The sequence below is a fragment of the Equus caballus genome, chromosome 2, assembly GCF_041296265.1.
Source record: "Equus caballus isolate H_3958 breed thoroughbred chromosome 2, TB-T2T, whole genome shotgun sequence".
Taxonomy (NCBI): domain Eukaryota; kingdom Metazoa; phylum Chordata; class Mammalia; order Perissodactyla; family Equidae; genus Equus; species Equus caballus.
In genome coordinates, this window is record NC_091685.1 from 122,214,614 (window position 1) to 122,240,625 (window position 26,012).

General features: G+C 41.1%; 1 protein-coding gene and 1 pseudogene across 1 annotated transcript in view; one reads left to right on the forward strand and one right to left on the reverse strand.

The window, feature by feature from the left end:
* Window positions 1-1,110: 1,110 nt before the first annotated feature.
* COL25A1 (collagen type XXV alpha 1 chain) overlaps window positions 1,111-26,012 on the forward strand; it is a 435,527-nt gene continuing 410,625 nt past the window's right edge. The window contains exons 1-2 of the mRNA XM_070261593.1: window positions 1,111-2,141; window positions 3,215-3,284. Coding sequence (XP_070117694.1) covers window positions 1,845-2,141; window positions 3,215-3,284 — 367 coding nt within the window. The 5' untranslated portion in view covers window positions 1,111-1,844. The remainder of the gene's footprint in view (window positions 2,142-3,214; window positions 3,285-26,012) is intronic.
* LOC106782860 (small ribosomal subunit protein eS1 pseudogene) lies at window positions 23,163-24,815 on the reverse strand (annotated as a pseudogene).

Here is a 26,012-nt window from a genome sequence, read left to right on the forward strand (position 1 = left end):
AGCAAAATTTGCTGATGTCTGTTTCGTCCCCTAATCTTTTTTCATTCCTGCATCCTCCATCGACAGGTGGTGTTGAAACATCTTCACCCGGCTTCGTACCTAGCGACATCCGTTATGTAGGTGAAAGAGCCTAGCGCAGTATTTTGTTGATTTTCTACATTAATGAGCAACAGTTTGAGGTCAGCTCGATTAAGGATGGGAAAATATATGGATTTCTTGTGGGGAGGAGGAGATAAGAAGGCACTCTTCGGAGTAAGAGGTGGGTTTTTTTTTAAAGTCAATTGGAGGTAGAATGCTATGTATTACCTACTTTCAAAAATCCCATTAGAGAACTTGTAATTTGATCCAGAGGGAGCAGAGTCAGGTACAAGGAAAAATTGACCTCATTCTTCAGTCCTTTACTAAATCCTGAGAAATGTGTGTACCTCAGCGCTCCCTTTTTCAATCCCACAAAACAGGGAATCAGGAAAACGCATTAGCACCCTCGTACAGACGAGGATCCAGAGCGGGAGGAGGCCCAGCCCCGCCAAGACAGAAGGAAACCGGGGGAGGGGAGAGAACACGTCCCCTAACCGCGGAATCTGCAGTGCGGCCGTGGGAAGAGGAGGGACGTGGGGGAATGGACCTCAGGCGACAGCCAGACCCCTCGCCTCCGGGCACGTGGGGAAGCCAGGGAGGGGAGAGGCTGTCCCGGGGCTCCCGCCGCTCGCGAGCGCAGATCCGAGAGCCGAGCCTCTGCTCCCCTTCTCGCTCCTGGAGGCCCTTCTCCACCTTCAGCCGGGACAGGAGGGGCGCCGGGCGGGGCGACCGCTTCCCCACCGCGGACCCCGCGGCGGCCCCGGCACGGGCGGGAGACGCGGCCTTTGGGGACGCAGAAGTTACTCCGCGGAGGGGGCGGGGCCGCCGAGCTCCTCTCCAATCGTGGCGGCCGCTCCGGCCATTTGCATACCTTATGCTAACGAGACCTCCCGCCCGGCCCCCCGCGAGCTCCCGCGCCGGGGGTCTCCCGGCCCGGCCCGCGGGGCCCGCGAAGGCGGATCCGAGGATCGCGGGAGCTCCTGCAGGGGGCGCGGGCGCTGGCAGGGGGCGCCGTGTAGCGCCAGCCGCGGCGAGCGGCGCCGGCAGGGGCGGGGAGGGCCGCGGCGCCCGGAGCGCGCGCTCGCACACTCACACTCGCACACTCACACACGAGCATCCCGAGGGTATTTAAGGCTCGCACGCGCGGGGCTGCGGAGAGACTCCGGCAGCCGCGGCTCGCGTTTGCTCCTTGGTTCTTTCGCGTCCTCCCTCTTCTCCCCGTGGCCACCGCGTTGGCGCTGCGCCCTCGCGGTCTCTCTCTGCCTTTTTGCCTGGAAGGGAATCCAGGTGGGGAACAGGTCGGCGTGCGGAAAAGCCCCGAGTAGGTAGAAATAGGCAAACTCACCGAGACGCAACAGGTCCGGGGCTTGGTGGCGAGCGAGCGGCCGCCCCTCCAGCGTCTCGCCCGCCGTCCCCTGGACCCTGCGCGGCCACTCTCGCGGACCTCAGAAGGAGCGTTGGTCCTCTGAGGGGCAAGGAGGGCGTCTGACGGCTTCACTGGGGTTTTTACCGAACTGCTGGCAGTCCCCGGACTGCGGGTGCTTGTCGCTCCCGGCTGGGAGGGAGAAGACAGGAGGATGGTCCCCGCCCGCGGGGCTCGGCGCTGAGGAGAGCGGGGTCCGTCTCCGCGCCCCGGCTCCCACTCCGCCAACTAGTTGTGCAGCCACCAGCACTGAACTTCGGAGGAACGGTCCCTTTTCTTTCCTTTTGAGATTATTGGAAGTGGTAGAGGGTGCGAGGCGAAGTCGAGGAGCCGACCCGCCACGATGCTGGTGAAGAAGCATGCGGGGAAAGGAGGGGGCCGGGAGCTGGGCGTCGAGGACAGAAGCCCCGCCGAGCAGCGCTGTGCCCGGACCGTGCCCCCGTGCGCGGCCCTGACGGCCCTCCTATCAGTGGTGGCCGTGATGTCTTGTCTGTACCTGGGGGTGAAAACCAACGACTTGCAGGCGAGGATCGCCGCTCTCGAATCCGCTAAGGGAGACCCTTCCATCCGTCTGCTGCCTGATTGCCTGGACCAGCTGAAAGCAGTGGTGCAAGAGAAAGTGGAGCGACTTCTGGCTCAGGTGTGAAAGGCTGGGGTATTTTGCACGTGGATAACGTCTTGCACGGGCGAGATTCTGTGTACACGACCAGCCTCTACCCTTACTGTATGCATACTTGGTGGGGCTGTGTGTGCATAAGCTGGGCGACCGTCTATGCTCGCTGTAGGGTATATTGTATGTGCGCATCCTTTGATATCGCCCTCTCTGCCTCTATCATCTCCCTCGTTCTTCTTAACGTTTGCATGCTAAACACATATGGAGCCTAAAAGGGGGAAGGGAGGCCAGAACGCAGGGTGGCGTTTAATCTCTTTTCAGTTTTCTGGAGTGCATGTGACTCTTTTCCAGTTTTGTGGAGAATATTTCTTGCAGAGACAGCATCCGTTATGCCCTTCAAATGTTATGAGAAGGTTAGGGCCATAGGTGTGATTAATATACAAATGCTAATCACTCTTAGAAGAGAAATAACCCTATATATGATTTTCAATCAATCACTTCACACATTGAATGTTTTCATATTAAATGTTTAAAAAGAAAAAATAGTAGCTTTATTTTTTGTAAAGGATGCAGTGTGAGGGGTGTTTATGAATCAGAGCTGTTGGAGTTGAGAGTTGAAAGGGATCTACCTTATGTTTATAAATACCAGGAGCTGCTTTAGAGCAGAGTTAGGCGGTGTTCTGGAACTTGCTCTTCCATAGGAGAGGCTGTTTGGCAGTGGTTGCAGCACTCCATGATAAGCAGTGGACCTTACATATAAAATACTGGCTGTTTAAACCCAGAGGCTACCTAGGGCTGCAGCCTGTTAATGCCAGGTTTTTGCACTGACTGCATATTCTTGAGCTGAGGGAGAGGGTGGAGGCGGTTGAAGAATGGAGAAAGATGTGCGAGTCCAGCAGTCTAGAAACCTTGTCAATGGTCATCTTCTTTCTCCAGGGCTTGGGTACTGTTACCTTTTGACCAAAGTCCAAGTACGTTTGTAGACGTTAGTTATGCAGGCTCTCAGATGCTGGAAAATCAAGCCTATGGCCAGAGTCCCTGCAGAATCCGTTTCTCTACAAGGCTGCTGATGGTTGTTAATCCCTCTTCTTTCCCTACAGAAGTCCTATGAACACATGGCTAAAATAAGAATTGCAAGAGAAGCTCCTTCTGACTGCAACTGCCCGGCAGGTAAATGGAGCTTGTTTACCAGGTTTCCTCTGTAACAGAGCGTTCTAGACAAAGGTCCTGTGTCTGTCAAGTCTACCTGCAATGACAGTAAAGAAAGAATGCAGACCCAACTCACCTTAATAAAATCAACATGTCTCAGTCAAAAGAATGGCAAATAAAGCCCCCTATATTATTTTAAGCAGCGTACCAAGCTTTGTTATGAGAAAGCGCAGGACTTAGAGAAAATCACCAAGACAAGGTGATGCACACAGATGAAGTTCTTAGGTTGAAAAATATTCTTCAGTTTTAATGTCTCTGGTGAAAAGGACTGCAGAGCACGTTGGAGTCTGGATTCCCTGGGGGCTAAGTTGCATTCGTTTAGGTTTCCATTTTTTACCTTCGACGTGCGATTATGTTAGTAAACCACCTTACTTTCCTCACCTGCTTTTATTCTTGTCCATCAAAAAGGTTCTCTCTCCTATCCTGTAACTAAAGATGAGGACTGAAAGGCCATTGGTTCTTTATCTTGGGCTTCTCGTTACGAACTATTGCATTCTCAATGACTTCTTAGAAAAGGCTCTTACGTTTGTAGCATTTTTCTGTGTAGCTTAACAGAACTGTATTAATGATAGCATATTAGTAGAAGGATGGGGAAGAGAGACATCAGTGAATAAAAACCTCTGGCTAAGCATTAACTCTTCATTCACAGCTCTCTGAGGCTTGGTAGTCATTCATCTACAGACCTAACAATTTACAGGCCCTTGGAATATGTCCACTGGAAAATACCTAGTGGATTCAACTGATGTAAGCCATGAAAAACTCCCATGAGTCTTGAGATTTCTATTTCAGATAAATGTTATTAATGCATTTATGGACATTTTAGTTTCTTTTATCATCACTTACGGAAAAGTCTTTTACATTTCCTTTAATGTTCAGCAACATGCTACTTAGATACTTATGTATGGAAAGACTAGTTCCTGTATTTTTTCATATTCTGAGGTTTTTTTCCTCATGATAACTTGTTTTGACACAGCTAAACTGGGTGCTGTGTTTGGAAATTTCAAATGTCAGCTCCTCTCTGTACATCATAAAAATTTCACTGTTTGTGATCTGCTACATTGTTGACCATAATGGAGCTATATATTTTTTTAAACGAAGCCCTTTCAATTGAGAAGACACACACGTTAGGCAACAGGGAAACAAAGGTAATGTTTGACATTGTAGGTTTCATTCTTAGTTGTTTTCAGTTGGGAAAGACCTCAGAAGCCAGAAGTTCAAGGAAGGCACTTTTCTAGTGCAGGAATGACCTGGAAACAACCTCATCAGCCTGCAGGGATTATGTAAATTCCTGAGCCAGTTGGTATAGAACTTTGCTGATCATACCACTAAGAGTCCAGCGTTTTCTGTACACGGTATTCTTGCCAGCTGTGTGAGAAATAACTAGTGTTTAATTAATAGGATTCTTAGTGAAGTTGCTAAAAAGTAGAAAAGTGACAACCACAGCACTGAGTTCTGTTTCTTGTGGATTTAACTGCTTCATGATGTTTGGTGTAAGCTAGTTGTTGAGATCTAACTTGTAATCTGGAAGAAAGCCATCACATTTATATTTACCTTATATTACCTCAGAAGATCATTTTGAACCATTTTTCTTCTTAACATAGTAATTTAATAATAAACGGTGATTTCACTGTAGTAACATACATAAATAATAATAGTGATTCCCTCGGCTTCTTCGTTGGCTCTCACCAATGGCTGCTTTACTTTCTTGCCACCACTAGAGCTCCACATTACATCAGTTTTCACAGGTTCCTGGAGAGGTAAACATTATAAGGTGCACGTTCCAATACCCAGATGCAAACAGCTTTCCTGCTGACAAATCGCTGTTATACGGTCTCTGCTGCTTGTGGAGTAATTAGACATCGTGAAAATACAGGTATTATGTTGAAAATAGTATCCCAGGGGAAAACGAGTTATTTTGAATTATGGTCAGCGAGATATTGTCTTAGGGAATAAATGGGCTGGCCAGGAGGATTAGAAAGGAGATACAGCATGTCCCATCTGGTTTGGCTCTACCCTTGGTTTGGAGTGACAAAGAGTCGTCACCCAGACATCTGTTGTAGGGCAGAGTGAGACGAGTCTGTGACCTCAACTCAGTTCCTGTGGACAGATGCCCACCCTTGAAGTTGACACTCTTGTTGACAGTCTCCGTCACAGAGCCAAGGACTGATAGCAAGGACTAATGCTATGTTGTCTTGCTCACTTCGTTACTTTGGATAGAACTCAGCCCCAGTGAGGTTTATCCAGATAGGCTACTAGGAAATCATAGAATTTATAGATTTTTTTTTAAAAGAAGAAATTTTTGTGGGAGAGGGATAAGAAAGACTTATTGAATAGTTTCTGGTTGTAGGGGAAGCACTCTCTCATTTGAGAGGGTTAAGTATTAATAATCTCATTTTACAGATGAGAAAACTGGACTTAGAGAAGGTGACTAACTTAACATAGTAAAGGCAAGGTCAGGATTCATGCCCACAGCGGACAGAATCAAAAGCCATGAGGAATAGAGAGTGAGCATAGGTTTTGGAGCTGGACAGTTCTGGGTTGGAATCCTGGGTCTGCTACTAAATAACTGTGTGACCTTGGTCAAACGAATTGGTTTCTCTATCTTCCAGTTTCCTCATCTGCAAAAAATGGCTAATCCTGCTTTCCTCATAGGTTGGTAATTTACCTAGAGTCTGGCATATTAATTGCTGTTCATAGATGAGAGCAGTTAGTCTTCTTTTTAATATTACTATGTGCTGCTTAACTCTAGTCCACGGTGACACGTGATGCAAGTGGGAGAACTGAGACCCGGAGAAGTATAACTCTCTCAAAACCCAATGGCTCGTTAATGGCAGGTTTTGGACTAGAATACTATGCTTAATTAAACAGATGTGTCTGTAGGTCATTCATGCAGATAATCAAACAACTCAGTTTCTCTTGGTGCTACGTCAATGAAGACTGGTTCTTTACAGATATTTCTACTAGTCTACTAACTTACTTTTACCAAAATTACAGGAAGAGCTTTTGACCTTGTAGGCAAACCATGATTGAAATAGATAGAACCTGGACTTCAATGAGCATGGGGATGTTGAAGAATGTCTTTACAGTTTTCAGACCATATCTTAACAAAAATGGGAACTTTATCTAACTCATCTTCACATTTATTTTTAATAGCTTTATTGAAGTATAATTTATAATATTTACCCATTTAAGTGTATGATTTAAAGATTTTTAAAACAAATTTATAGGGTTGGGCAACCATCACTACAATCCAGTGTTAGATCACTTTAGTCACCTCTGAAAATTCACACTTACTTTCTTCATGTGCTCAAGAGAAGCTCTATTTTTTGAAAATTTGCTTTAAAGAGCCCCCAAAATAAAATTTAAAAAAACCATACAAATTGGAGCTCTGTATACCAGAATATTTGATTTAGTGGTGGCTGACCATGGAAATTCAGCTGGCATCTGTGGCCGGCCTCTGTAAAACTTGACCCTCATAGGAGAGAATAAATTGGCTTTTTCCTGTGGCTGTAGAGTTCTTTTTTGGGTTCTGTTCTTTGAGTCCTACATAAAGTATGTACCAACCAGGCATATTTATGGGAGGGTTTCTATGTTCCAGTTGATAGAGAACGCTGGGAACCAGGCAGCCAACCAAAGGATGTTTAGATCACAAAGGTTTATGTATCTTATTCATCAGGTGTGTTTCCTGCCCAGGCATTAGACATAAGAACCTCTGTGGTGTAATGGGCAGAGAATGTGAATGGGAGAAAAGAATCCAGAGTTCTAATCCTGGCTTTGTCATTAACCTGTTACACAGTATTGGGCAAGTCATTTCCCAGATACACTTTTACGGACTCTATTTTCATTATCCCTAAAGTAGGAGTGTTGCACTAAAATGATTTTGAAGGGCATTTTTCAGTTCTCTGGGTACAGAGCCTGCCGTGTACCAAATATCAAGCTAGATCCTGGGAATGGGCTGATGAACAAGGCGGACTTGGTTCTGCTGTCGTGGAGCTTACATTTCAGTGAGGACGACAGACATTTATTTCAACATGACATGGACTTACAGGCATGACAAGTGCAACCAAGAAAAAACAGTGTGCTGTACAGCATGTGACCAAAATTTCTTCCATGTTGTAAATACTAAGGATTTAGTATTTTCCGTAGAGGAAAAAAAAAAAAAGAAATTCACACTGGGAGAAAAGTCATAATATGAGAAGATCTGGCTTCTGATTACAAGTAAAAGTTCTGGCAATGGATAAAAGGCTCATTTGCACAGCCTCACCTGGCTTTTTGCTTTCTGAGAATTTGTGGTCTGACGAAGGTACACTGTTCCCTGGTTTACCCACACGATCCCCAACTGAAACAGAAAGTGCCTTTAATATATAAAGGGTTGGGTAGATAGGATGCTGACTTATTCTTCTATGTGTCCTCTGAAAACAGTGAGATTTGGGTTGAATGAGAGTTGAAACTTCCTGCCTGGTGGTACTGAATGGTACCCCTCCACCTGGCTCCTTTGCATTCACTCATAATGATGCAATGTAGCACAGCTGGTCACCTGCTCGGAGAGTTTAGCTAGATGAAAAAGATATACCACATAATTTCCAAGGTTCCTATCCACCTTCCAGGTCTATGGAAATGATAGTAAACAAAATAAGAATAAATGTATTCTGACTCATAAATGTGAGTGATATAGCTGCTGAGGACTGGCTTTGTGGCATTGTCTCAAATCTGGGTGGAAATAAATGTTAACTGCAGCTTTAAGGTTGTGCATCCTCTCCCGTTGTATGAGCAGACCTTTAAATTACCTAGTTAGCATAAATTTACTTTATCATATAAAGCTTGTATTTCCTACTAACATGGTTTTTTACTTATGCTGTCCATTTTTCCTAATGAGCTGTACAATGAAGGGAAAGAATGCATCAAGTAAGGTCATAATAACGTGTAGATCTTCAATTATGTAACGTAAAGGATAGGGAGAACCGGTGTGCAGAAAGAAATCGAATGAAAAAGCTGTAAATGATATTTAAATGAGAATAGCAGGCATCCCCCGCCTCCCCCACAGAAGGCCACATGCTACAATGTGAAGTCTGGGTGCCTCAAAGCATTCCTGTTACATGGTTTCAGTCCTGAGGGTACAGCAGTCTAGGCATAACACTTTCAGTTGGACCAGAAGGGACAGCTGGCAAAATGCCCTGTCTCCCAAAGGACTAGGGACAAATCGTCTCTTGAAGCAACATTCTTGTTTGTTAGCTTCTCTTCTCTTTCTCTTGTCTAAAAGTCATGAAGCAAATTCTTCAAATACGCTTCTCTTTCTTACCTTAGTAATTCTGTTTTTCCATGAGCTGGGAATTCTGTAAGAGAAGGGCATGGATTCGGCTTAGGGGTTAATTCTTTCCAGCTCCTCTGAAGAATGTCTGGGCACAAGCGGCCTGTCAGGGCCAGAATAGCCTACTGTGCTTCTGAGGGGTTCGTAAGTGTGCAAAAACAACCAAATGGCATTTAAAAAAACAGTATTTGAATGTAAAAAATTAGGTCTAGGAGTGGAGAAGGAGGGCATGCTCTCACTGACAAGATTAGGTAAATGGAGGGCTGGTGGGGAACGTGCCAGAATCAGGACTGTTTCACAGTCCAGGGGGCCTTTCCTGCTGCGGGGGGAACCTCACTAGACGCTCCTCAAAATAGCATCAATCTATCTTATCTTGAGTGGAAACCATCCAAAACCTATTATGAAAAGTGTTTTTATTCCCTCCTTCCACTTTATAAATAATACTCGGTGGTTCATTGGAAGCTGGGAATGTGAAAACAGTGTATGAGTCAGTCTGGGCTGTGGGCTGGAGCCTAGTAAGTGACCGATAATCATAGCAGCAGCCCCACCCACCTGGTTGGTCAGTGCGGGTGAAGTTCCAGGCAGTGGTTTAATGCACTATGATATTTAATACTGTGTTTTCAATTTGTGTTAAAAATGGCTGTGGCATATCCACATACTGAATTCTTAGAGATGCACAGTTACTGTTTCATTTAGGATGTGTTCAGTAATCTTGCAATTAAGAAAATAGTTTAAAATCAACTCTTAAGATGGAGATAACACTGAAGAATGGGAGACAGAGGGAAGTGGAAATCACTTACAAATGAAAATTGAGCACTTTTCATTGGCATCATGTATTCCTTCAAATGACTATTGTGTAAGTCATTTAAATGATAAGATTCCCTGAAGAAATGTCACCAGATGCAGGCACCTTCCCTTTGTGACCACAAGGAGGAGGAACTGAGCTGAATAGTGGGACTTCCTCTGTTCTGTCAGCTCTCAATTAAATTCCTAGCTGACTTCTATCTCTTGACTTCTGTTTGCAATGGAAAAGGTTAATGGAAGAAGCAAGTAATTTCCTCCACCTATATTTGAAGATGAGAAAGTCCTATCACCTTTAAGCTCTTTAAAGCAATCTAGTAAATTTCATAGTTGTATTAGTAAAAAGTTTAGCAGGTAAATTCACAGATGAACTAGAGGCTAGTATTCCAACAGCTAGAAGAAGTGAACTAAATGTAATTGAATTGACCAGTTGAGAATTTTGTGCGTGTGTTTTATAATTTTTTAGCATCAAGAGTCATTTGGAATCACTATCATGCTTTTGACATTGTTTCATCTGGTGTCTCCACTTCAACTTCAGTTACCACATAAATATGGTAGTTGAAATGCATGATTTTTCTCATATTGTGTTCCTTTGTCTGATCGCTTAGTCTGATTTGCCAGTGTAGGGGAGCAGGACATTTCCTCTTCCCAAATGTGGGTTCGTCTGGCTGGAGAACGAATTAAATTCACATGAGACAGAATAGCAAGAGAAAATTAAACAAAGCTTTATGAGGAACCATGGCCCGGGGCCTTTCTTCCTGAAGGAAGAAAGGGCACCGAAGAAGTGGGGTGCACAGACTGGTCATATACCCCCAAACGGGGTGTTTCACATGTGATTGAAATGTCCCTCCCACAATAGTCACAAGATTGCCCTGTCGGCACAGCGCTTGATGGACACAGCAGGTAGTGGTCGGCTATCTCGGTGGGCGTAGCAGGAGGCAAGTCTATTGTCTGGAGCTGGGCGGTCACAGGTGAGCACAGCAATCAGTTCCTAGCCTAAGGAAAGATGCTTAATCCTTAAAGAAATGCCAAAGTTGGGAGGGGGAGGGAAGTCAGTTACAGGAGGTTACCAGACAAGCACAATAAAATGCAGATTTTAAGTCTTTGCCTTTGGTATTGATTAAGAGTTTTTAGAGAGAAGGTCATATCCTTTCTTCTTCCTGGTACAGAGAGGGAGGCAGCTTTTACAGATAGAGATTTACCTTACAAATGTAAATGTGTCCTAAGGAAGGGCAAGTTCCATTCCTCAGAGCCTCCTTCCCTGTCCCAGTTTATCAAAAGCAATCAGCCTCAAATAATCCTGATGCCAAAGAGACATATCTTGGGGTGGCCAATTCCACGTCCCCACACCAGGAATGTCAAAAACTGTGTCTGTTCATTTGGATAGTAATAATTTAGATTTTAGGAGCTCTACACTTCTGAATTAAGTACACAAAGTTTTTATTCTTATCTTTGAAATGTGGTCAGCACATATCTAAATACAATTTTCACGTTTAGGCAAAGTGGCTGAGTAAACTGGATGGATGGTAGCCAGCGCTAGTTTGTACATTATGGTAATGCTGAGAGTCAGAATATGTCTAACTAGGAGTGGCCTGGGTGTGGCCTGGGTAGTCTGTTTTTCCTTTCTTTGCCACAGAGCTCACATCTAAGGAAGAGTAAAAAGGGGGAGGAAAAGCCACCCATGTCCTGTGGTCCCTTGGAATCATATCTCTTTACCATCATACTTAGCAAGCTTGGTACTTTAGAGTTCCCATTATAAGGTCAATCTGGACGATGGCTAGAGAGTCGGAGAAACTCTCCCTTATAGCTCTGTCTCCAGCATCGTCTTTTGCTCTTGTGGCAGCTAATAGGAGAGAAAAATTTCATGGGAATCTCTTCTTCAAGTCTATTACAGGGCCAGAATGGAGTTCTTATTTTTAATCCTTAAGATGCTAGAATTAAATAGGCCTGGAAAATTGGCACAGTTCTTTCCCAGCATTCCTACATCTTAGGTCAGTTCAGGCAGCTATCAAAGGCAAGTTGTTTGTGTTACCTTTCTAGGAATTATGAAGTTCCAGCTTGTGTCTCTGGGGCTCCAGAATCTAGCCGGCATGTTTTAGATGGGCATGATATGATCATAAGATAAAGCATTTCCACAAACCACACACAAAAACCAATCTTTTGACTTTAAAATCATGCTAGAAATGCTGGCAAATTCTAGGGCTTTGCCGTGAAACCTTGAAATACTAAAAATCATTTTTTTACTGAAAGAATTAGGGCTCATGGTCAGAGCAGAAGAAGTTCCCTTGGAAACCAGCTTCTTAAATAAATGCCTTTCTGAGGATGGTTATCAACCTGGTTTTGGGGGTCAACTGAGTTAAGTGGGTCAGAATCAGGCGACCCTGGTGGGCAGGTCCTGTTGCTAACTCTAAGTGGTCTCCTGGTGTGATTTGCGTTCCCCTTCCTGAGGGAGTGGGCTGGGAATGAGTTTTACCAATCTGCTTTGTGAGCCCCATGGCCAGGGTTCTGGTGTGTATCTGTATATCTCTGGGGCGCATTGTAGAGTTCTCTCCAGAAGGTTCTCTATCAAAGTTCATGAGGATCATAATGAAGACCCGTCAACCTGACTTGGTTGAGGACTTTTATAGGGGTTTATCTCTTTACGTACGCTAGTATTCTTATCCCCAACCCTTTTTAACATTTTTCTCTGATGACTTTTTGAGCCAAAACATATTAAAACTAATGCAAATTTTGGAGATCAAGTAGCTCAGGAGTTTTTCAACATTTTTTAAAGAGGCTGAACCTTTTTAAAAAAGGAATCTTACAAGAAAACTCAGCATATGGAATTGGATACAGTGTTAGCTACATCCTGGTTGGAGGTCAGAGGGGACAGAGGCCAAAACCCTATATGCTCTTTCTTTCTGCTGCCTACCCCTCTGCCTTGATGGCCCCTGAGGTACCTCCAAGAACTTCAGGGCTCCATAGGATACTATTGGAAAACTCCTCAAAGTCCAGTTCCCGGTGTGATCCCAGCTCCTGTGTCCAGAGATACCAGATCCTTGTCCACACAGAACTCACCTCCAGGGTTCTCTAGCTAGAACATTACTAGGAAGGAGGGAAGCAAAATTATTGATTAAAACGAATGGAATCCAGAAATGACTGTTACTGTAATGTTGTTCTTTAATGGGTTGTAGTGGTCCATCAAAGGAGCTGTGATAACCCGGTGCCCCTGGACAGCTGGGAGAGCCCACCGTGCTGCTGGCAGGGTGCTGTTCTTCAGGGAGTCAACATCTTACAGCATCCTTTTTCTTAAAGTCACTTATTTTTTTAAGCCTTCAAGTCACAATATTGTTCTTAATTTTTATGAGTTTCCTGTGTTTTTTCAAATTTATTCCTTTATATTTTTCCTTCTTGTTTTATTCTAGGTATTAATATGGGGTTTTATCACCAAATTACAGCCATCCATTGCCTTTTTAATATATTTATTTAAAGCAATTGATATTGGGAGAAAACTGTTGTTAAAGATGCTTCTAAGATCTTTGAGACTTTCTTGATTTGATTCTTATTTGGTTAAACTGATGATGCTTATGTATTGATATTTAAATTGATGGTATGCTGAGAATGTAAGAATTGTGCATCTGTGTTTAAATAATAATAGGAAAAATCTTCAGGAGTTAACAATATTTAAGCCAATATTGAATGATATGTATAGTACATTTCAGAGAGAAAGTATAAATCTGGGTTACAGCGTACTGTGGCAGGACTGCAAAAGGAAATTTGAAAGGCAGTACTCTAGCTCCCACCCAAATGAATGCCCACTGTCATCAGCAGTGCTGGTTTTTGTATGAGTCGCCAGTTGTGGACAGTAGTTTGGCTGAGCACGGCATCTTCCTCACTTGTCTTATTGGATGGATAATAGAGTGACACAGCAGCTGTACAAGTTACTGAACTTTGGCGAGTAATGTATAGTCTCAAAATGTGGACTTCCAGGAAGTCTGGAAGAGAAAAATGACTTTTCTTTTTTTAACCACTGTAGTTACTTTGCCTTTTGTGAGAAGACAGTTACCAGTAAAGCAGCAAAGGTAGGAAGACTGAGCAAGTGCTGAAGGCTGGAAAGATCGTATATACCAGCGAAAGCTATTGGAAGCTGCAAAAAAGACGTTTAACCAAACAAACTGTATCCTCTAAATTTAGTTCCCAAACCCTACGGAAATGCTGACAACTTCCCAGAAATCTAAGCAGCCAGCCTGACGGTGTGGCTTAGTACTGCTGTACACGTTCTGCATCTGGAAGTTCTGCATAAAGAACTCCAGCACTGAGAAATTACATCCGTGCAGAGACCAGGGCTCTCGTGTTCTTGTGTATAGTTTCCTTCTGTGCAAAGTCATTTAATGCTCTAAATTTTAGCCATTTCTGAGGATACTTTCCTGAATATTGGTTTGGTTCTGCAATCAAGTCCTGTGTGAGGAATGCTATGTGTTGATGGTAAAATTTATGTTACTATCTTTTGATTATTAAAAAAAAAAGTTAATTTGTTTTTATGGCAAAAAGTATCCTTGAACTGAGAGGTCTGAGGTATACTTTCTGTTTTCTCCATGTGAGTGCATGACACCTTAGACTCAGAATGTGTTTTATTCTTTTAAGCCTTGATCTGTATGAGCAGAAAACCCTTGCTTCCAGTATTAATTCTCAAGAAGAAATCATGGATAGAGGAATTTTATAATCAGTCACATTTATCCTCTATATATGCATCTCATACATAATTTTTCTCACCATTTTCAATTTTTGACAAGTCTTCACTTTTGTTTAATTGTAGTCATATGCCACTAGCATTTTGAGCATTCACATGGATGTGATGAGATTATAGAATGTTTATTGCTGAAAACCAAGAGTGAATGCAGCAAACACTCATAGACAGAGAAAGGATGCTCTGTCAGGATCTCAATGAGCCAGCGCTGTCGTAACGCGATGTGTTATTGGCGAGCAGAGTGGATGGGATTGTCTTTGGGATGTAGCCATGTATCTATGAAACTACGAAGATAGGGATCCTCTATACTCTTAAATAAGGACTCCCATTCTAGTGAGGCCATTCTCCTTTCTGTCCTCCCTCCCTTTCTCCAGTGTGAACAGAAATGCGATTTCACCTCCATCCTATTGAGGACACTCTACTCACTTCTAATTTGATGAGTCAGGGGCTTTGTCACCCGTAGGTCCCCAAACCTCTGTAGTGGACGATAGCTCTACTTATGATTAAATCCAGCAGCATAACTAAGAAAACATCACTGGTAAATACCAATACTTCTCCCACATTTCAAAAAGCAACTAATTGTTTTCTCAAAAATTACTGTTAAGAGATAATTTTCTAAAAAGGTACAATCATGACTTTCATACAGATATAAATCAAGGTATGTTAAAGCTTTTGCTTAAATCACTAAAGAAGGAACTGCTAAGATGTTATAACCAGTTGAAATGAGAATTTAAAGACAGACACATTTATAGTTCCTGAGTATTGAGGTCAATGTATAAATGGGGGCAAAACTGGCCCTTCCCCCAGTAAGGGAGGGAAGTCAGCTGCCCTCAGTCAGAACCAAGTTGCATGTCTATCAAGGAGAGTTCTTGAGCTTTGCTTTCACTTATGTAAAATTTACAGAGTTTTAAAATAGCTCCCAAAGCATCAGAATCAGATAAGTAGGAAGGTGTGTTCTAGACAATGCATGGTTTTCCGTTGCAGCACATATTTTCCCTACATTACTAAAGCAACTATGCAGGAAAAAATTCTTTAGGTAAGCAACATTTTTTTTTATCTGTTTTTACTCTTCGGTATAGTAATGGTTATTGTTCTATCTCCTTCTGTGTTCCTATCGTATGGGTCATGTGGTACTTAATTTTCTTATTGTCGCTAAAATTAGTTATTTAAGGGACAATTCTTTTCAGTTTGGCTTTATACTCTTTATATGCTAGACCCGTGCGGACAGTGCTGATTGCTCTGCCTGGGTTGCTGCCGTGATTTACCTAAGTGGCCTTTTAAAATCATGACACTGACAATTTGTTTAAGGTAGAGACCCGTTTGGAAGATGCAGCGTCCTGTATTTCCATATCAGTATCCAGTAATGTTAAAGAGCTGCTGACCTTGTCCTTGTGTTTGGGATATTATGCCCAGGCTGTTACATTATTTACATAGACCACATGTGCCCAGTGTGAGCGTGTGGTTGCCTCTGGGGCTTTGTGCTGCAGTTTCGGCAGTGCTGGCTTTGACTTCAGTTTCTACTAGTCTGGCTTTTCCTTGTACACTTTCATCCAGTGCCCATGGCGATCATTCATGCTTCAGACACCTTGTCTTTAGCCCATTCTTCTGAGATTGACTTGCTGATTCTCAGTCAGTTACTTCTCCTGTTGGCCTCTGCCTTGTTTAATCTCTCTCTACCACCACCTGTCCACAATGTGCACTTTACTGGCACCCCAGACAGCTCAGCCCTCACCTGCCCAGGTATATGGATGCTCTTCTCTGTTCCTGTTTCAGTTGCTGCCACCTTTTGTCTGAGCCCGTTGGCTTTTGGTAGAAGAATGGCCAAAGCTAGATAATGGCCCTGCCCATACATTCTGGGAAGAAAGTCGGTCAGAATGGGGCTGAAGGTGGGTGGGATACATTGAAACTACATGGAGATTGGGGGTTTTGTAGGGAAATGAATACCTGTATTCAGAGGCAGTTTATGTTCTGGTAGTCTCCTATTACTAGGTAGAGGACAGAGTTAATTATAAATTTAAATATTTTGGCTATTAGTATCTAAGAATTATATATTGTGGGTGGTGAGTGACTCTGCTATTGCCTAACTCAACTCTGGCAAAGGTGGAGGGGTCATCTGTGTATCAGTCTTTTTATTTAATTAATTAATAAAATATTTATTGCAATTTACTATGGACGAGACCCTGTGCCATATGTCTTACTATTTAAAGAAAGAAGTAGGTTGCTAAGCTCTTGTGAAGGAATGATGGTGTCAGATATGCAGACTGAAGACTGCAAGAGAAGAAGGAGCTATGAAGGTAGAGCCTGTAGCCACCGGTGTCCAGATTTAATGGATTTAAAACTACAGTGACTGGTATTTGAACTCGTAATTCCAGTTCATTTACTTTTTACGATTTCAAAAATAACAACATGTTAATGGAGAACTTGGTATTTATTTGGCTTTTTTTACTTTTTTCTGGAAAATTGACAAGTTTAATGAGTACTGTGATACTTTGCAGATATGCTGGTGACACAGCGGTGAGCAGGTTTTTCTGAAGGTAAGTTACTTCTGTCAGTTGTTAGGTCCAGCGCAACATCTTTAACCCCTCCCCGGGCTGCCTCCCGTGGCGGTGATTTTCAAGGAGACTTGCAGGCTCTCTTAAAGGTCACTTCAGATTCTATGGCCACGTTTTCTAGTGAAGACAGACTCTCTGGGTCTTGGCTAGACTCTTTGGATTATAAAGAGCAGAGATCCACTCAGGTGACCTCAGGTGACAGTGGCACAGGGCTTCTCAACTTTGTCACTGTCGACATTTTGGGCTGGGTGATTCTTTGCGGTGGGGGCTTCCTGTGCACTGGAGGATGTTCAGCAGCATCCCTGGCCGCTACTCCCTAAGTACCAGTTGCCCCCCTCAGTTTCCACAACCAAAAATGTCTCTAGACATTGCCAAATGTCCCCTAGGGGTCAAAATCACCCCAAGTTGAGAACTTTTCTTTTAAGGATACCCGGTGAATAAGGAAGGTAGGTATATCAACTCTCCAGCTGGCTCCTCTGGAAGAACAGGGAATGGAGGCTGGTCAGCACAGTCACGAGGTGGTATTTCCATCCTCTCAGCAGGAGGTATCCCGAGGTGCCCTCTGGGCTTAAGGATTTCTGCTTCTGCTTTTGTCAAGGCTACTTTCTCCTCTGTCTCGTGGCTGCTTCTCTTTCTTGCCGTGCCATCAAGATACTGCTCAAGGTCGACCTCTTTGTGTTTGATTATGGCATTGTTGTTATTTTTAGTACAATGATACATGCATGTGAGAAAAAAAATGCAAATATCTGTGCTAAAAATGGTACAGGATATCTCTCCCCAGAGGAGACTGGTCTTATTAGTTTGTTGTGTATCTTCCCAACGCAAGTCAATGTGCGTCGTTCTTTTCAAAGGCTGTAGAGTATTCTATTGTATAAATGCGCCACAATTTGTTCAATAAGAAGGCAGATCACTTTTGAAAGTCCAGGTACTGCTTCCTCTTCCTGATTTTCCGGTTCCCTGAGGAAGATTGCTTTGATTCCTACTTCTCTTCCATACAACCTGAAGCTGTATATGTAGGAGCTTATATATTCCTGACGTGCTGTGGTGGTGAGAAATATTTAACAACCGCTCTCAAGAAAAAAAAAGCTCTGATTTGTGTCATTTGCAGATTTTCAGAGTGTAAATATCCCACTGGGGCCAATTTCAGGTTAACAAAGTGGTATTAGGAATTGATATGTTTGAGTGTTTATTAGCTTTGTTTTTAATATAATTTATTTCATTGTAAGTGTATATAAATTTTAACAGTGACTGTGTTTGACAGTGGGCTTGCAAAATCCCGAAAACTGGACAATCAGCTGTCCTGAGTCAGCTTCCAGCACCCGCTGGCGCTGATGTCCCTGATTCCATAGGGCGGGTATGGCGTTGTTCTTGGTAATGTTGTCTTCAAGTGGTGATGCTGCCCTGATTGTATTTTAGAATCTCAGTGTTGAGAGGATCTTTAAAGGTTATCTAGACCTGCATTGCATCTGGCTTGAGTCTCTTCAGTGACATTCTGGCTAAATGTTCATTTAACTTATGATTATCTCTTGAGTAGGTCATTCGGTCTTTTGACTGGTTGATTAAAAAGCTGCTTTTCATTAGGTTGAAATTCCTCTCCTTATGGGCATTTACCATTCGATTCTGTACTCCATCCCTACCCTACATCATAAAAAATAAGTCAAATACCTCTACCATGATAACTCTTCAAATATTTGAAATCACCTATTATGTTTTATATTAATGTTTTTATTTTTGGAATAAATGCCCTAAGCTCATTCAGGTGTTCCAGTTTAAAGTGTTGCACTTGGATTTGAATAAAGCTCCCGAGAGGGTCCGACAAGCATATACACGAGGGAGAGAGAGGAAAACTTCCCTGCTTCCAGCGGCTATGTTGCTAACTAATGCAGCCTAAAATTACAATAATTTTCTTGCTGGTCCCGTAATTCTGTTGACTGACGCTGAGTTTAGAGTTGATGAAAACCCCTGAATAGTTTTCATATATGCTGCTGTTAAGTCCTGCCTTCCTCACTCTTGCTTGTGGTTTTTTAGATAAATTTCTTTGGAAGGAGGAAGCAAATCAATACTCTATATTTATTTTCAGTCAGTTTTCATCTATTTATAGAACCCAACTTCAGCCTTGGCAGGATTTGTTGGGATCATCGTTCTTTTGCTAACTTTTCAACTCCTCTTGGCTTCATATGATTTAGAAATTTGATGAACTTACCAACGGTGGTTTTTTCCAATTCTGTGATGAAATGCCTGAGCATGAGAGAGTTCAGGACAGAGCCCGGTGGCTTCTCACTGGTCTTGCCCTGCTGGTTGCTATTAATCTGCTTATGAGTACCTTGGAATTGTCTTTCTACCAGTGATCCATCCACTCAGCAATGCGTCCAGCTGTGTTCCTCAGACCACCATTTCTTTTTCAGGTTAACAAGTGCCCTGAGGAAGAAAATTTTCTAGAGGAATTAGAGGCACACTGGGTTACACAAATATAGGCAGATTTTCTTACTGTGGGATTTGTGTATTGTGAATCTCCAAAATGGGGAATATAATTTATTATGTTTTAAACTTTTGTGGTCATGGACCACTTTTTTCCTTCCAGATAAAATAATATGTCTAAGCAAATTGTTCTGTGGGTTGGTAAATGTTTTCTACCAGAGCAAAATATAGAGAAGTAATTTGCAGGTTTTCAAAACTTTAGCTGGGATTGTCCAAGGTTAATTAGGCAAGTGGTTCCTAATTTGCAGAAGTGGAGCTTCATGTGTTTGTAGAAAAGAGGAGACGGAGGAGGATGACATGGTGTAACTGGCGATACTCCAGGGAGGGCGTAAGTCTAAAGCCAGAGGCAGACTCAGATGCCAGACAGGTAACGTGTGACATTTGTTAGCGGATATCCTGTCATCAGATTGGGGTGTAAGACCCACCTAAAAGCATGCAAATAATTTTTTGAAGCACTTTGCCAAACAAAGCAAATATTTGGGTGTTATTTAGTGTGGTCTAAAGGCTGAACTTCATGAGAGCAGCTACCTAACTCAGCCAAATACAAAGATACTCCTTTCATTTTTGGAGAAAAATGGAATAACGTATATTTTACATAAACGTCTTCCTTTTCAATATAATTATCCTGGCTAGTTAATGCTGTTTAGTTTTCTTTGTGACACATTTCATGGTATGCAGACTTTTGTTATGTTGATACAGAATATTATAATATTTATATTTCCTTAAAAATATGAGCTTCATTCTTTGTTTCTTTAATCCTCCACCATGGAGAGAGCAGTAATAATAGAACTTAAATAGTAGCTAGACATAATTAGATAGAATAAGTATTTAAGTTATATAAAAGCCTTTTATGTAGAGTATGAATCAAGTAACCTAATAATATATAATTCAAATGAATGTTCTCAAGACAGCAAAGGTATATCAGCAAACTTAAAAATTCTTTTCTTATAAAGATATCTTTTCTTATAAAGATAGGAAAAAAAGTTTCTTGTAAGGTAGTACGCACTCGTAAAACCATGCTTAATCTATATGATATTCATATGGATTTCCTATAATTTAGCAATTTCTTTTTATGCCTTTAGATTATTTTTAATTCTTTTCACAGTGAATAATCTGATATTTAAGTCTTTGTGTGCACTGCTGATAATTACGTATAAGTGGAATTGGTGGTGCAGACTGTATGGACATTTGTACACAGTCTGATGCACACAGTCAGATTGCACCCTAGAGAGTGAGTGGAAGTGCTGGTCTCCTGGCACCCGCCTGGTGTGGCGGGGAGCTTTTGGAGGGGCGTGATATAACCATAGCATAAGAAATTAGCAAACGACGTTTAAGAACATTTTAAACTGTTCTTGATTCTCGAGTTAAATGAAATCTTGGAATTCCTTCCAAAGTCTGTTCATTTTTTCACTGGTTAGCTCAAATCAGTAATGTTTTAGTGGGTATAGTCTTTTTTTTCTCTCTCTCATTTAATGCAACAACAGTTCTTTTCCACTTCTGGCTTCTGGTTCAGTTTTTGTGCTGTAGAGGGAGAAAATATTGTAGTCGTCTAGGCACAGACATGTCTTCTGATTATAATACTCGTTCTTGAAGCACTTTTGCTATTCTTGGAGTGTTGTCCTGAAGGCTTTGCAGAAACTTTGGTTTCTGTTACTCTTATTCGTTGGAGAGATGGATTTAAAACCCACCCAGAAGTCCATCAACATTCTACTGTATTTTTTGGAGTAGCTGAAGAACTGCTTAGTATGAACTTTAGTGTTCATATAAAAACACGATTTCATTGAGAGAGGAGTTAGTTTCAAAACATGCTTGAAGCAAAAATATAATTTATCTTCGTATGACTCATTGGTTTCCCTGTTAGCCTGGTTTTCTGCTGCCTGCAGGATGGCATATTGGCACACCCCAGAAGCTCGGCTGGGAGAATTTACGATTATATTAGTGAGAGTGCATTTGACTGTGACTTAGAAGTTTTCAAGGACATGAAGTGTTTTCAAGGAAGAAAGTTGTAGAAGAGTGACCAGCAAATGTGCTTATATCACTGTAAAATAAAGCTATAGTCTGAAAAGGAAAACACCTTCTGTAGCTCTGTTTGCTTTAGCATTGCTCCTTGATAACGAGCTGGATATAATGTTTTAAACCATTTTTCTTGGAAATAACCAGACTAATAGCCATCTAAGAACTTGGAAGTGGCTTTTCCTGTCCTGTCCTTGAATTCTATTGAGTTTCCCGTATGTAACATACGGTTTTGAGCAGAGTATTAGTAGTTAACAACCATTAGGCTGTCCCTTTAGGTCACAACCAGCTCATGCCCAGGTGCCTTCTAGAATGGACCATCTGGCCACCTCAACATTCTACAGGCAGTTCGAGACGTTCCTTCTTTGCAAAATTAGAATTTCTACTGTTTGATTAAAAAGGAATCTAAAATGCCAAAATAACTGCTCTTCCCATCCCTCCCACTTTTTAAAATACCGTATTTATTTGGAATCTGGATTTTCTTTATATTTTTTTGGGAAAGAGAGGAATTTAAAAAATATGGCAAGCTGATGGGGATTTGTTCAAGATCGCAACTTTTAGAGCAGGACGTAAAGTCGATTCATAGCAACCTCTTACACTCTGTAGTTGCTTGATTGCATCCTTAATAAGCAAAGTTAAACAGTGTCCTGAAAAGTTTTAGTTTTTTTCCAGCTTTGTCGAGGTATGATTGATAAAATTGTGTATATTTAGGTTGTACAACGTGATTTTTTTAAGGTGTACGATGTGATGATTTAGTATACATATACATCGTGAAATATCACAGTCAAGTTAATTAGCAATTTCAGTTTTAATTGTAATTTTATTCTTTGAAAAGTAGTGAATGATGACTAGTATAAAATAATTCGTAGTTAACTCTATTTTTTCGGAAGAGCCCTTCTGTGTATTATTTTCCATCAAAGTGGAGCTTATTCTCTTACAGATAAGTGCTGTAAAATATTTTCTTGTACTCTCTCAGTTAACTAATTAATTTCCCTATTTCATATCCAAGTCTAACATTTTCCTATATGTGCTTTCTTTATCTACCTATATATTTATTATTGTAGTTGTATGTGTGTATGTTTTGTTGAACCTTTTGTATGTAAGTTGTAGACATTATAACATTTCACCACTAAATATTTCAGCATAAATTTTCTAGGAATAAAGATGTGATCACAATACTGTTTCATACCTAAGAAAATTAATAATTTCCTAATGTCATCTAATATCCATGTAATTTATTTGAATTTCTCAAATTATCTTGAGAAACTCCTTTTTTTTAAGGAATCAAAGTTTCTTGATTTTTTGAACATTAGCCCATTTTTTTAAATTATAAAAATAATGCATTTCTATTAAAGAAAAATCTTCAGAAATGGAGAAAAATATAAAGAACAAACCAAAACTACTCATAATCCAGAGATAGATCCTTATATTGTATATTAGGCCTATATTTGATATATAGATTTATACCCTACTCTTTCCTATTAATATTATATTACAAAAATATCATTTATTAAAACTAAATTATTCTATGTATTAAAAGTTGATATTATGGAAATATTATAATTCTTTTAAATATTTCCTTATTGTTTTATGTTTAGATAAATTCCAATTTTTTCCCGTTATAAATAATGCCATGATGAGCATTGTTCCATATTGAGAATGTCTTTTCTAGCTAACTTTTTTCCCCCAAATCAAAATCAATTCAAGATTTGTGCATTGCATTTGGTTGCTATGTTTCTTTAGTTCTTTTTAAGGTAGAAGATTTTCTTCCCTGATTTTCTTAAATGACTAACTTTTTGAAGATACCGGGCCAGTTGTCTTGTAGAATGTCCCATGTTCCAAATTTATCTATTTGTGCATGGTGTTATTTTACTTGTTCCTCTATTTCTTGTGTTTTCTGTAGGCCCTTTTTTTTATAAAAACATGTAAGACTCTTTATTTGTCATCATTAAGTCTGAATTCTAAATGGATTCTTGGACTGGTGGCTCGTATGCATCAGCGGGTTCAATGTTAGTACCAGTTTCATCCCCGTTAGCTTTCCAAAACTTCCACCTTCACCAGGAAGCTCTGTGAGCTTTCCCAATTCAAACTTGGGCTTCTTCGACATTTTTACTTTTCTAACAAAGACATCATGGAGCAGATACATAGAAAAGGCTTGCCAGTCTATTTTTTTTCCAATGCTGTATGGAATCTATTTATTTATTTAAAGATTGGCACCTGAGCTAACAACTGTTGCCAATCTTCTTTTTTTTCCTGCTTTTCCTCCCCAAATCCCCCCAGTCTAAAGTTGTGTATTTTAGTTGTAGGTCCTTCTAGTTGTGGCATGTGGGACGCCGCCTCAGCATGGTCTGATGCGCGGTGTCATGTCTGTGCCCAGGATCCAAACCCGTGAAACCCTGGGCCGCCGAATGGAGCGCGCGAACTTAACCACTTGGCCATGGGGCCGGCCCTTGGAATCACTTTATTGACCACTTCTTTCAAGTCATTTGTCTGCACCTCTTGCATCATGATTTCCATCACCTTCTTCCAGTTAGGGCAGACCTGATGGTGCTGAGCATAAGAGATCTTCTGAGTCTGATTGGTGCATTTTTTAGTAAAATCAACACAGAACAGACCAAGTACATAACTATCAGTTAGTGGTCTTGATATCAACATGAGCGTCAGTCATGGTCTGCCATTTTTTGACCATGGGGTACATTTTTGTCATGGGTAAGATCCACGTCATGGAAGTTAGTCAAGTGTTTTTTTTTCCTTGAACGTCCTCCGTAATTAGCTTGGATTTTCTATATGCAACTTCATCATTCTGCAGATCAGCAGAGCTCACTTAAAAAACGTAACCCTTGAAGCTATCAGGTGCAATTTTGGTTCCTTGAGTTCTTGTGACTAGTGTTTTCCCAGTATTTCTTATATCGAACATAACTGCTGCTTTCATATCATACCAATCTTTCTTAGAAAATGAGCCAACCACTTTCTTCTTGGTTCCCTTTGTGCTGCCTTTCGTAAGGCACTGTTTTTGCTGACCACCAGGGTGCTACTCAGAGAGCCAAAACGGTGTATTTCCTCTAAGCTTGATAAGATTCAGGTTGAACATTTTTGGCGAGAATATTTTATAGGTGATACTGATTTACCCTTTGTTGCTTTAACAACTGAATAGAATTCCATTGAATGGATGTGTAATTTATAAATACTCTCAATGGATAGACATTTGGGTTGTTTCTTTTAAACATATAGTGATGCACTTTGGTGAAGAGAAGGGAATACTCGAAATTTGCTCCAGTTTTCATCTTCCTTGTTCAGCCCTGTTGAAATGCTTAATATTTTTATGTTTTCTTTGGTCGTATAACACAGCCAGAGATTTAATGTGCATTTGTGTGAAAGATACCAGTGTAAGACCAAGGTAAATCCTTGAATCTCAGTGTGATTATTGTTCAAGTTGTTAAAAGGATCATCACCAAATAATGAAGTGTTTCTGCCTCGGCTCTGGCCTGAAGGCTCCTGTGAGAACGTGCTTGCTCTGAAACTGGGGTGTGGATCATCTTGGGGAAGAGCCCCCAAACCCCAGCTTCCTCATAAGAGGATGTAAACCTTTTGCTGGATCCTAGACTCTGCCCCATCTTTCATACCCTTAGGGTCAGCAGACTGGGACTTCTTTATTAGAGTAGACTATTTACATTTGTACCTTTAATTGTAGGATTTTTAGAACTGGTCTAGTCTGAAGAAAACCTGTTTTATAAAATATCTTTTATATTAGATTATTTGCTTTTATATACTTTTTACTTTTCAAGAACTCACAGTTTGCTTCTAATTGTGAGAGAAGTAAATTTTTTTATTACTTTTTATTGAGATTATGATAGTTTACAACCTTGTGAAATTTCAGTTGTACACTATTATTTGTCAGTCATATTATAGTGCACCACTTCACGCTTTCCCCTGGTAACCACTAATCTGTTCTCTTTGTCCACGTGTTTAATTTCCACATATGAGTGGAGTCATGCAGAGATTGTCTTTCTCTATCTGGCTTATTTCACTTAACATGATACCCTCAAGGTCCATCCATGTTGTTGTGAGTGGGATGATTTTATTCTTTTTTATGGCTGAGTAGTATTCCATTGTGTGTGTGTGTGTGTGTGTGTGTGTGTGTATATATATACCATATCTTCTTTATCCAATCATCAGTTGATGGGCACTTGGGTTGCTTCCATGTCTTGGCTATTGTGAATAATGCTGCAATGAACGTAGGGGTGAATGGGTCTTTTTAAATTGCTCACTTCAAGTTCTTTGGATAGATACCCAGTAGTGGGATGGCTGGGTAATATGGTATTTCTATTTTTAATTTTTTGAGAAATCTCCTTACTCTTTTCCATAATGGCTGCACCAGTTTGCATTCCCACCAGCAGTGTATGAGGTTTCCTTTTTCTCCACAACCCTTCCAACACTTGTTATTTTTTGTTTTGGTTATTTTAGCCATTCTAACAGATATAAGGTGATAGCTTAGTGTAGTTTTGATTTGCATTTCCCTGATGGTCAGTGATGATGAGCATCTTTTCATGTGCCTATTGGCCATTCATATATCTTCTTTGGAGAAATGTCTGTTCATGTCCCCTGCCCATTTTTTGATCGGGTTGTTTGATTTTTTTGTTGTTGAATTGTGTGAGCTCTTTATATATTATGGAGATTAACCCTTTGTCGGATATATGATTTGCAAATATTTTTTCCCAATTGTTGGGCTTTTTTTTGTTTCAATCCTGTTTCCCTTGCCTTGTAGAAGCTCTTTAGTCTGATAAAATCCCATTTGTTTATTCTTTCTATTG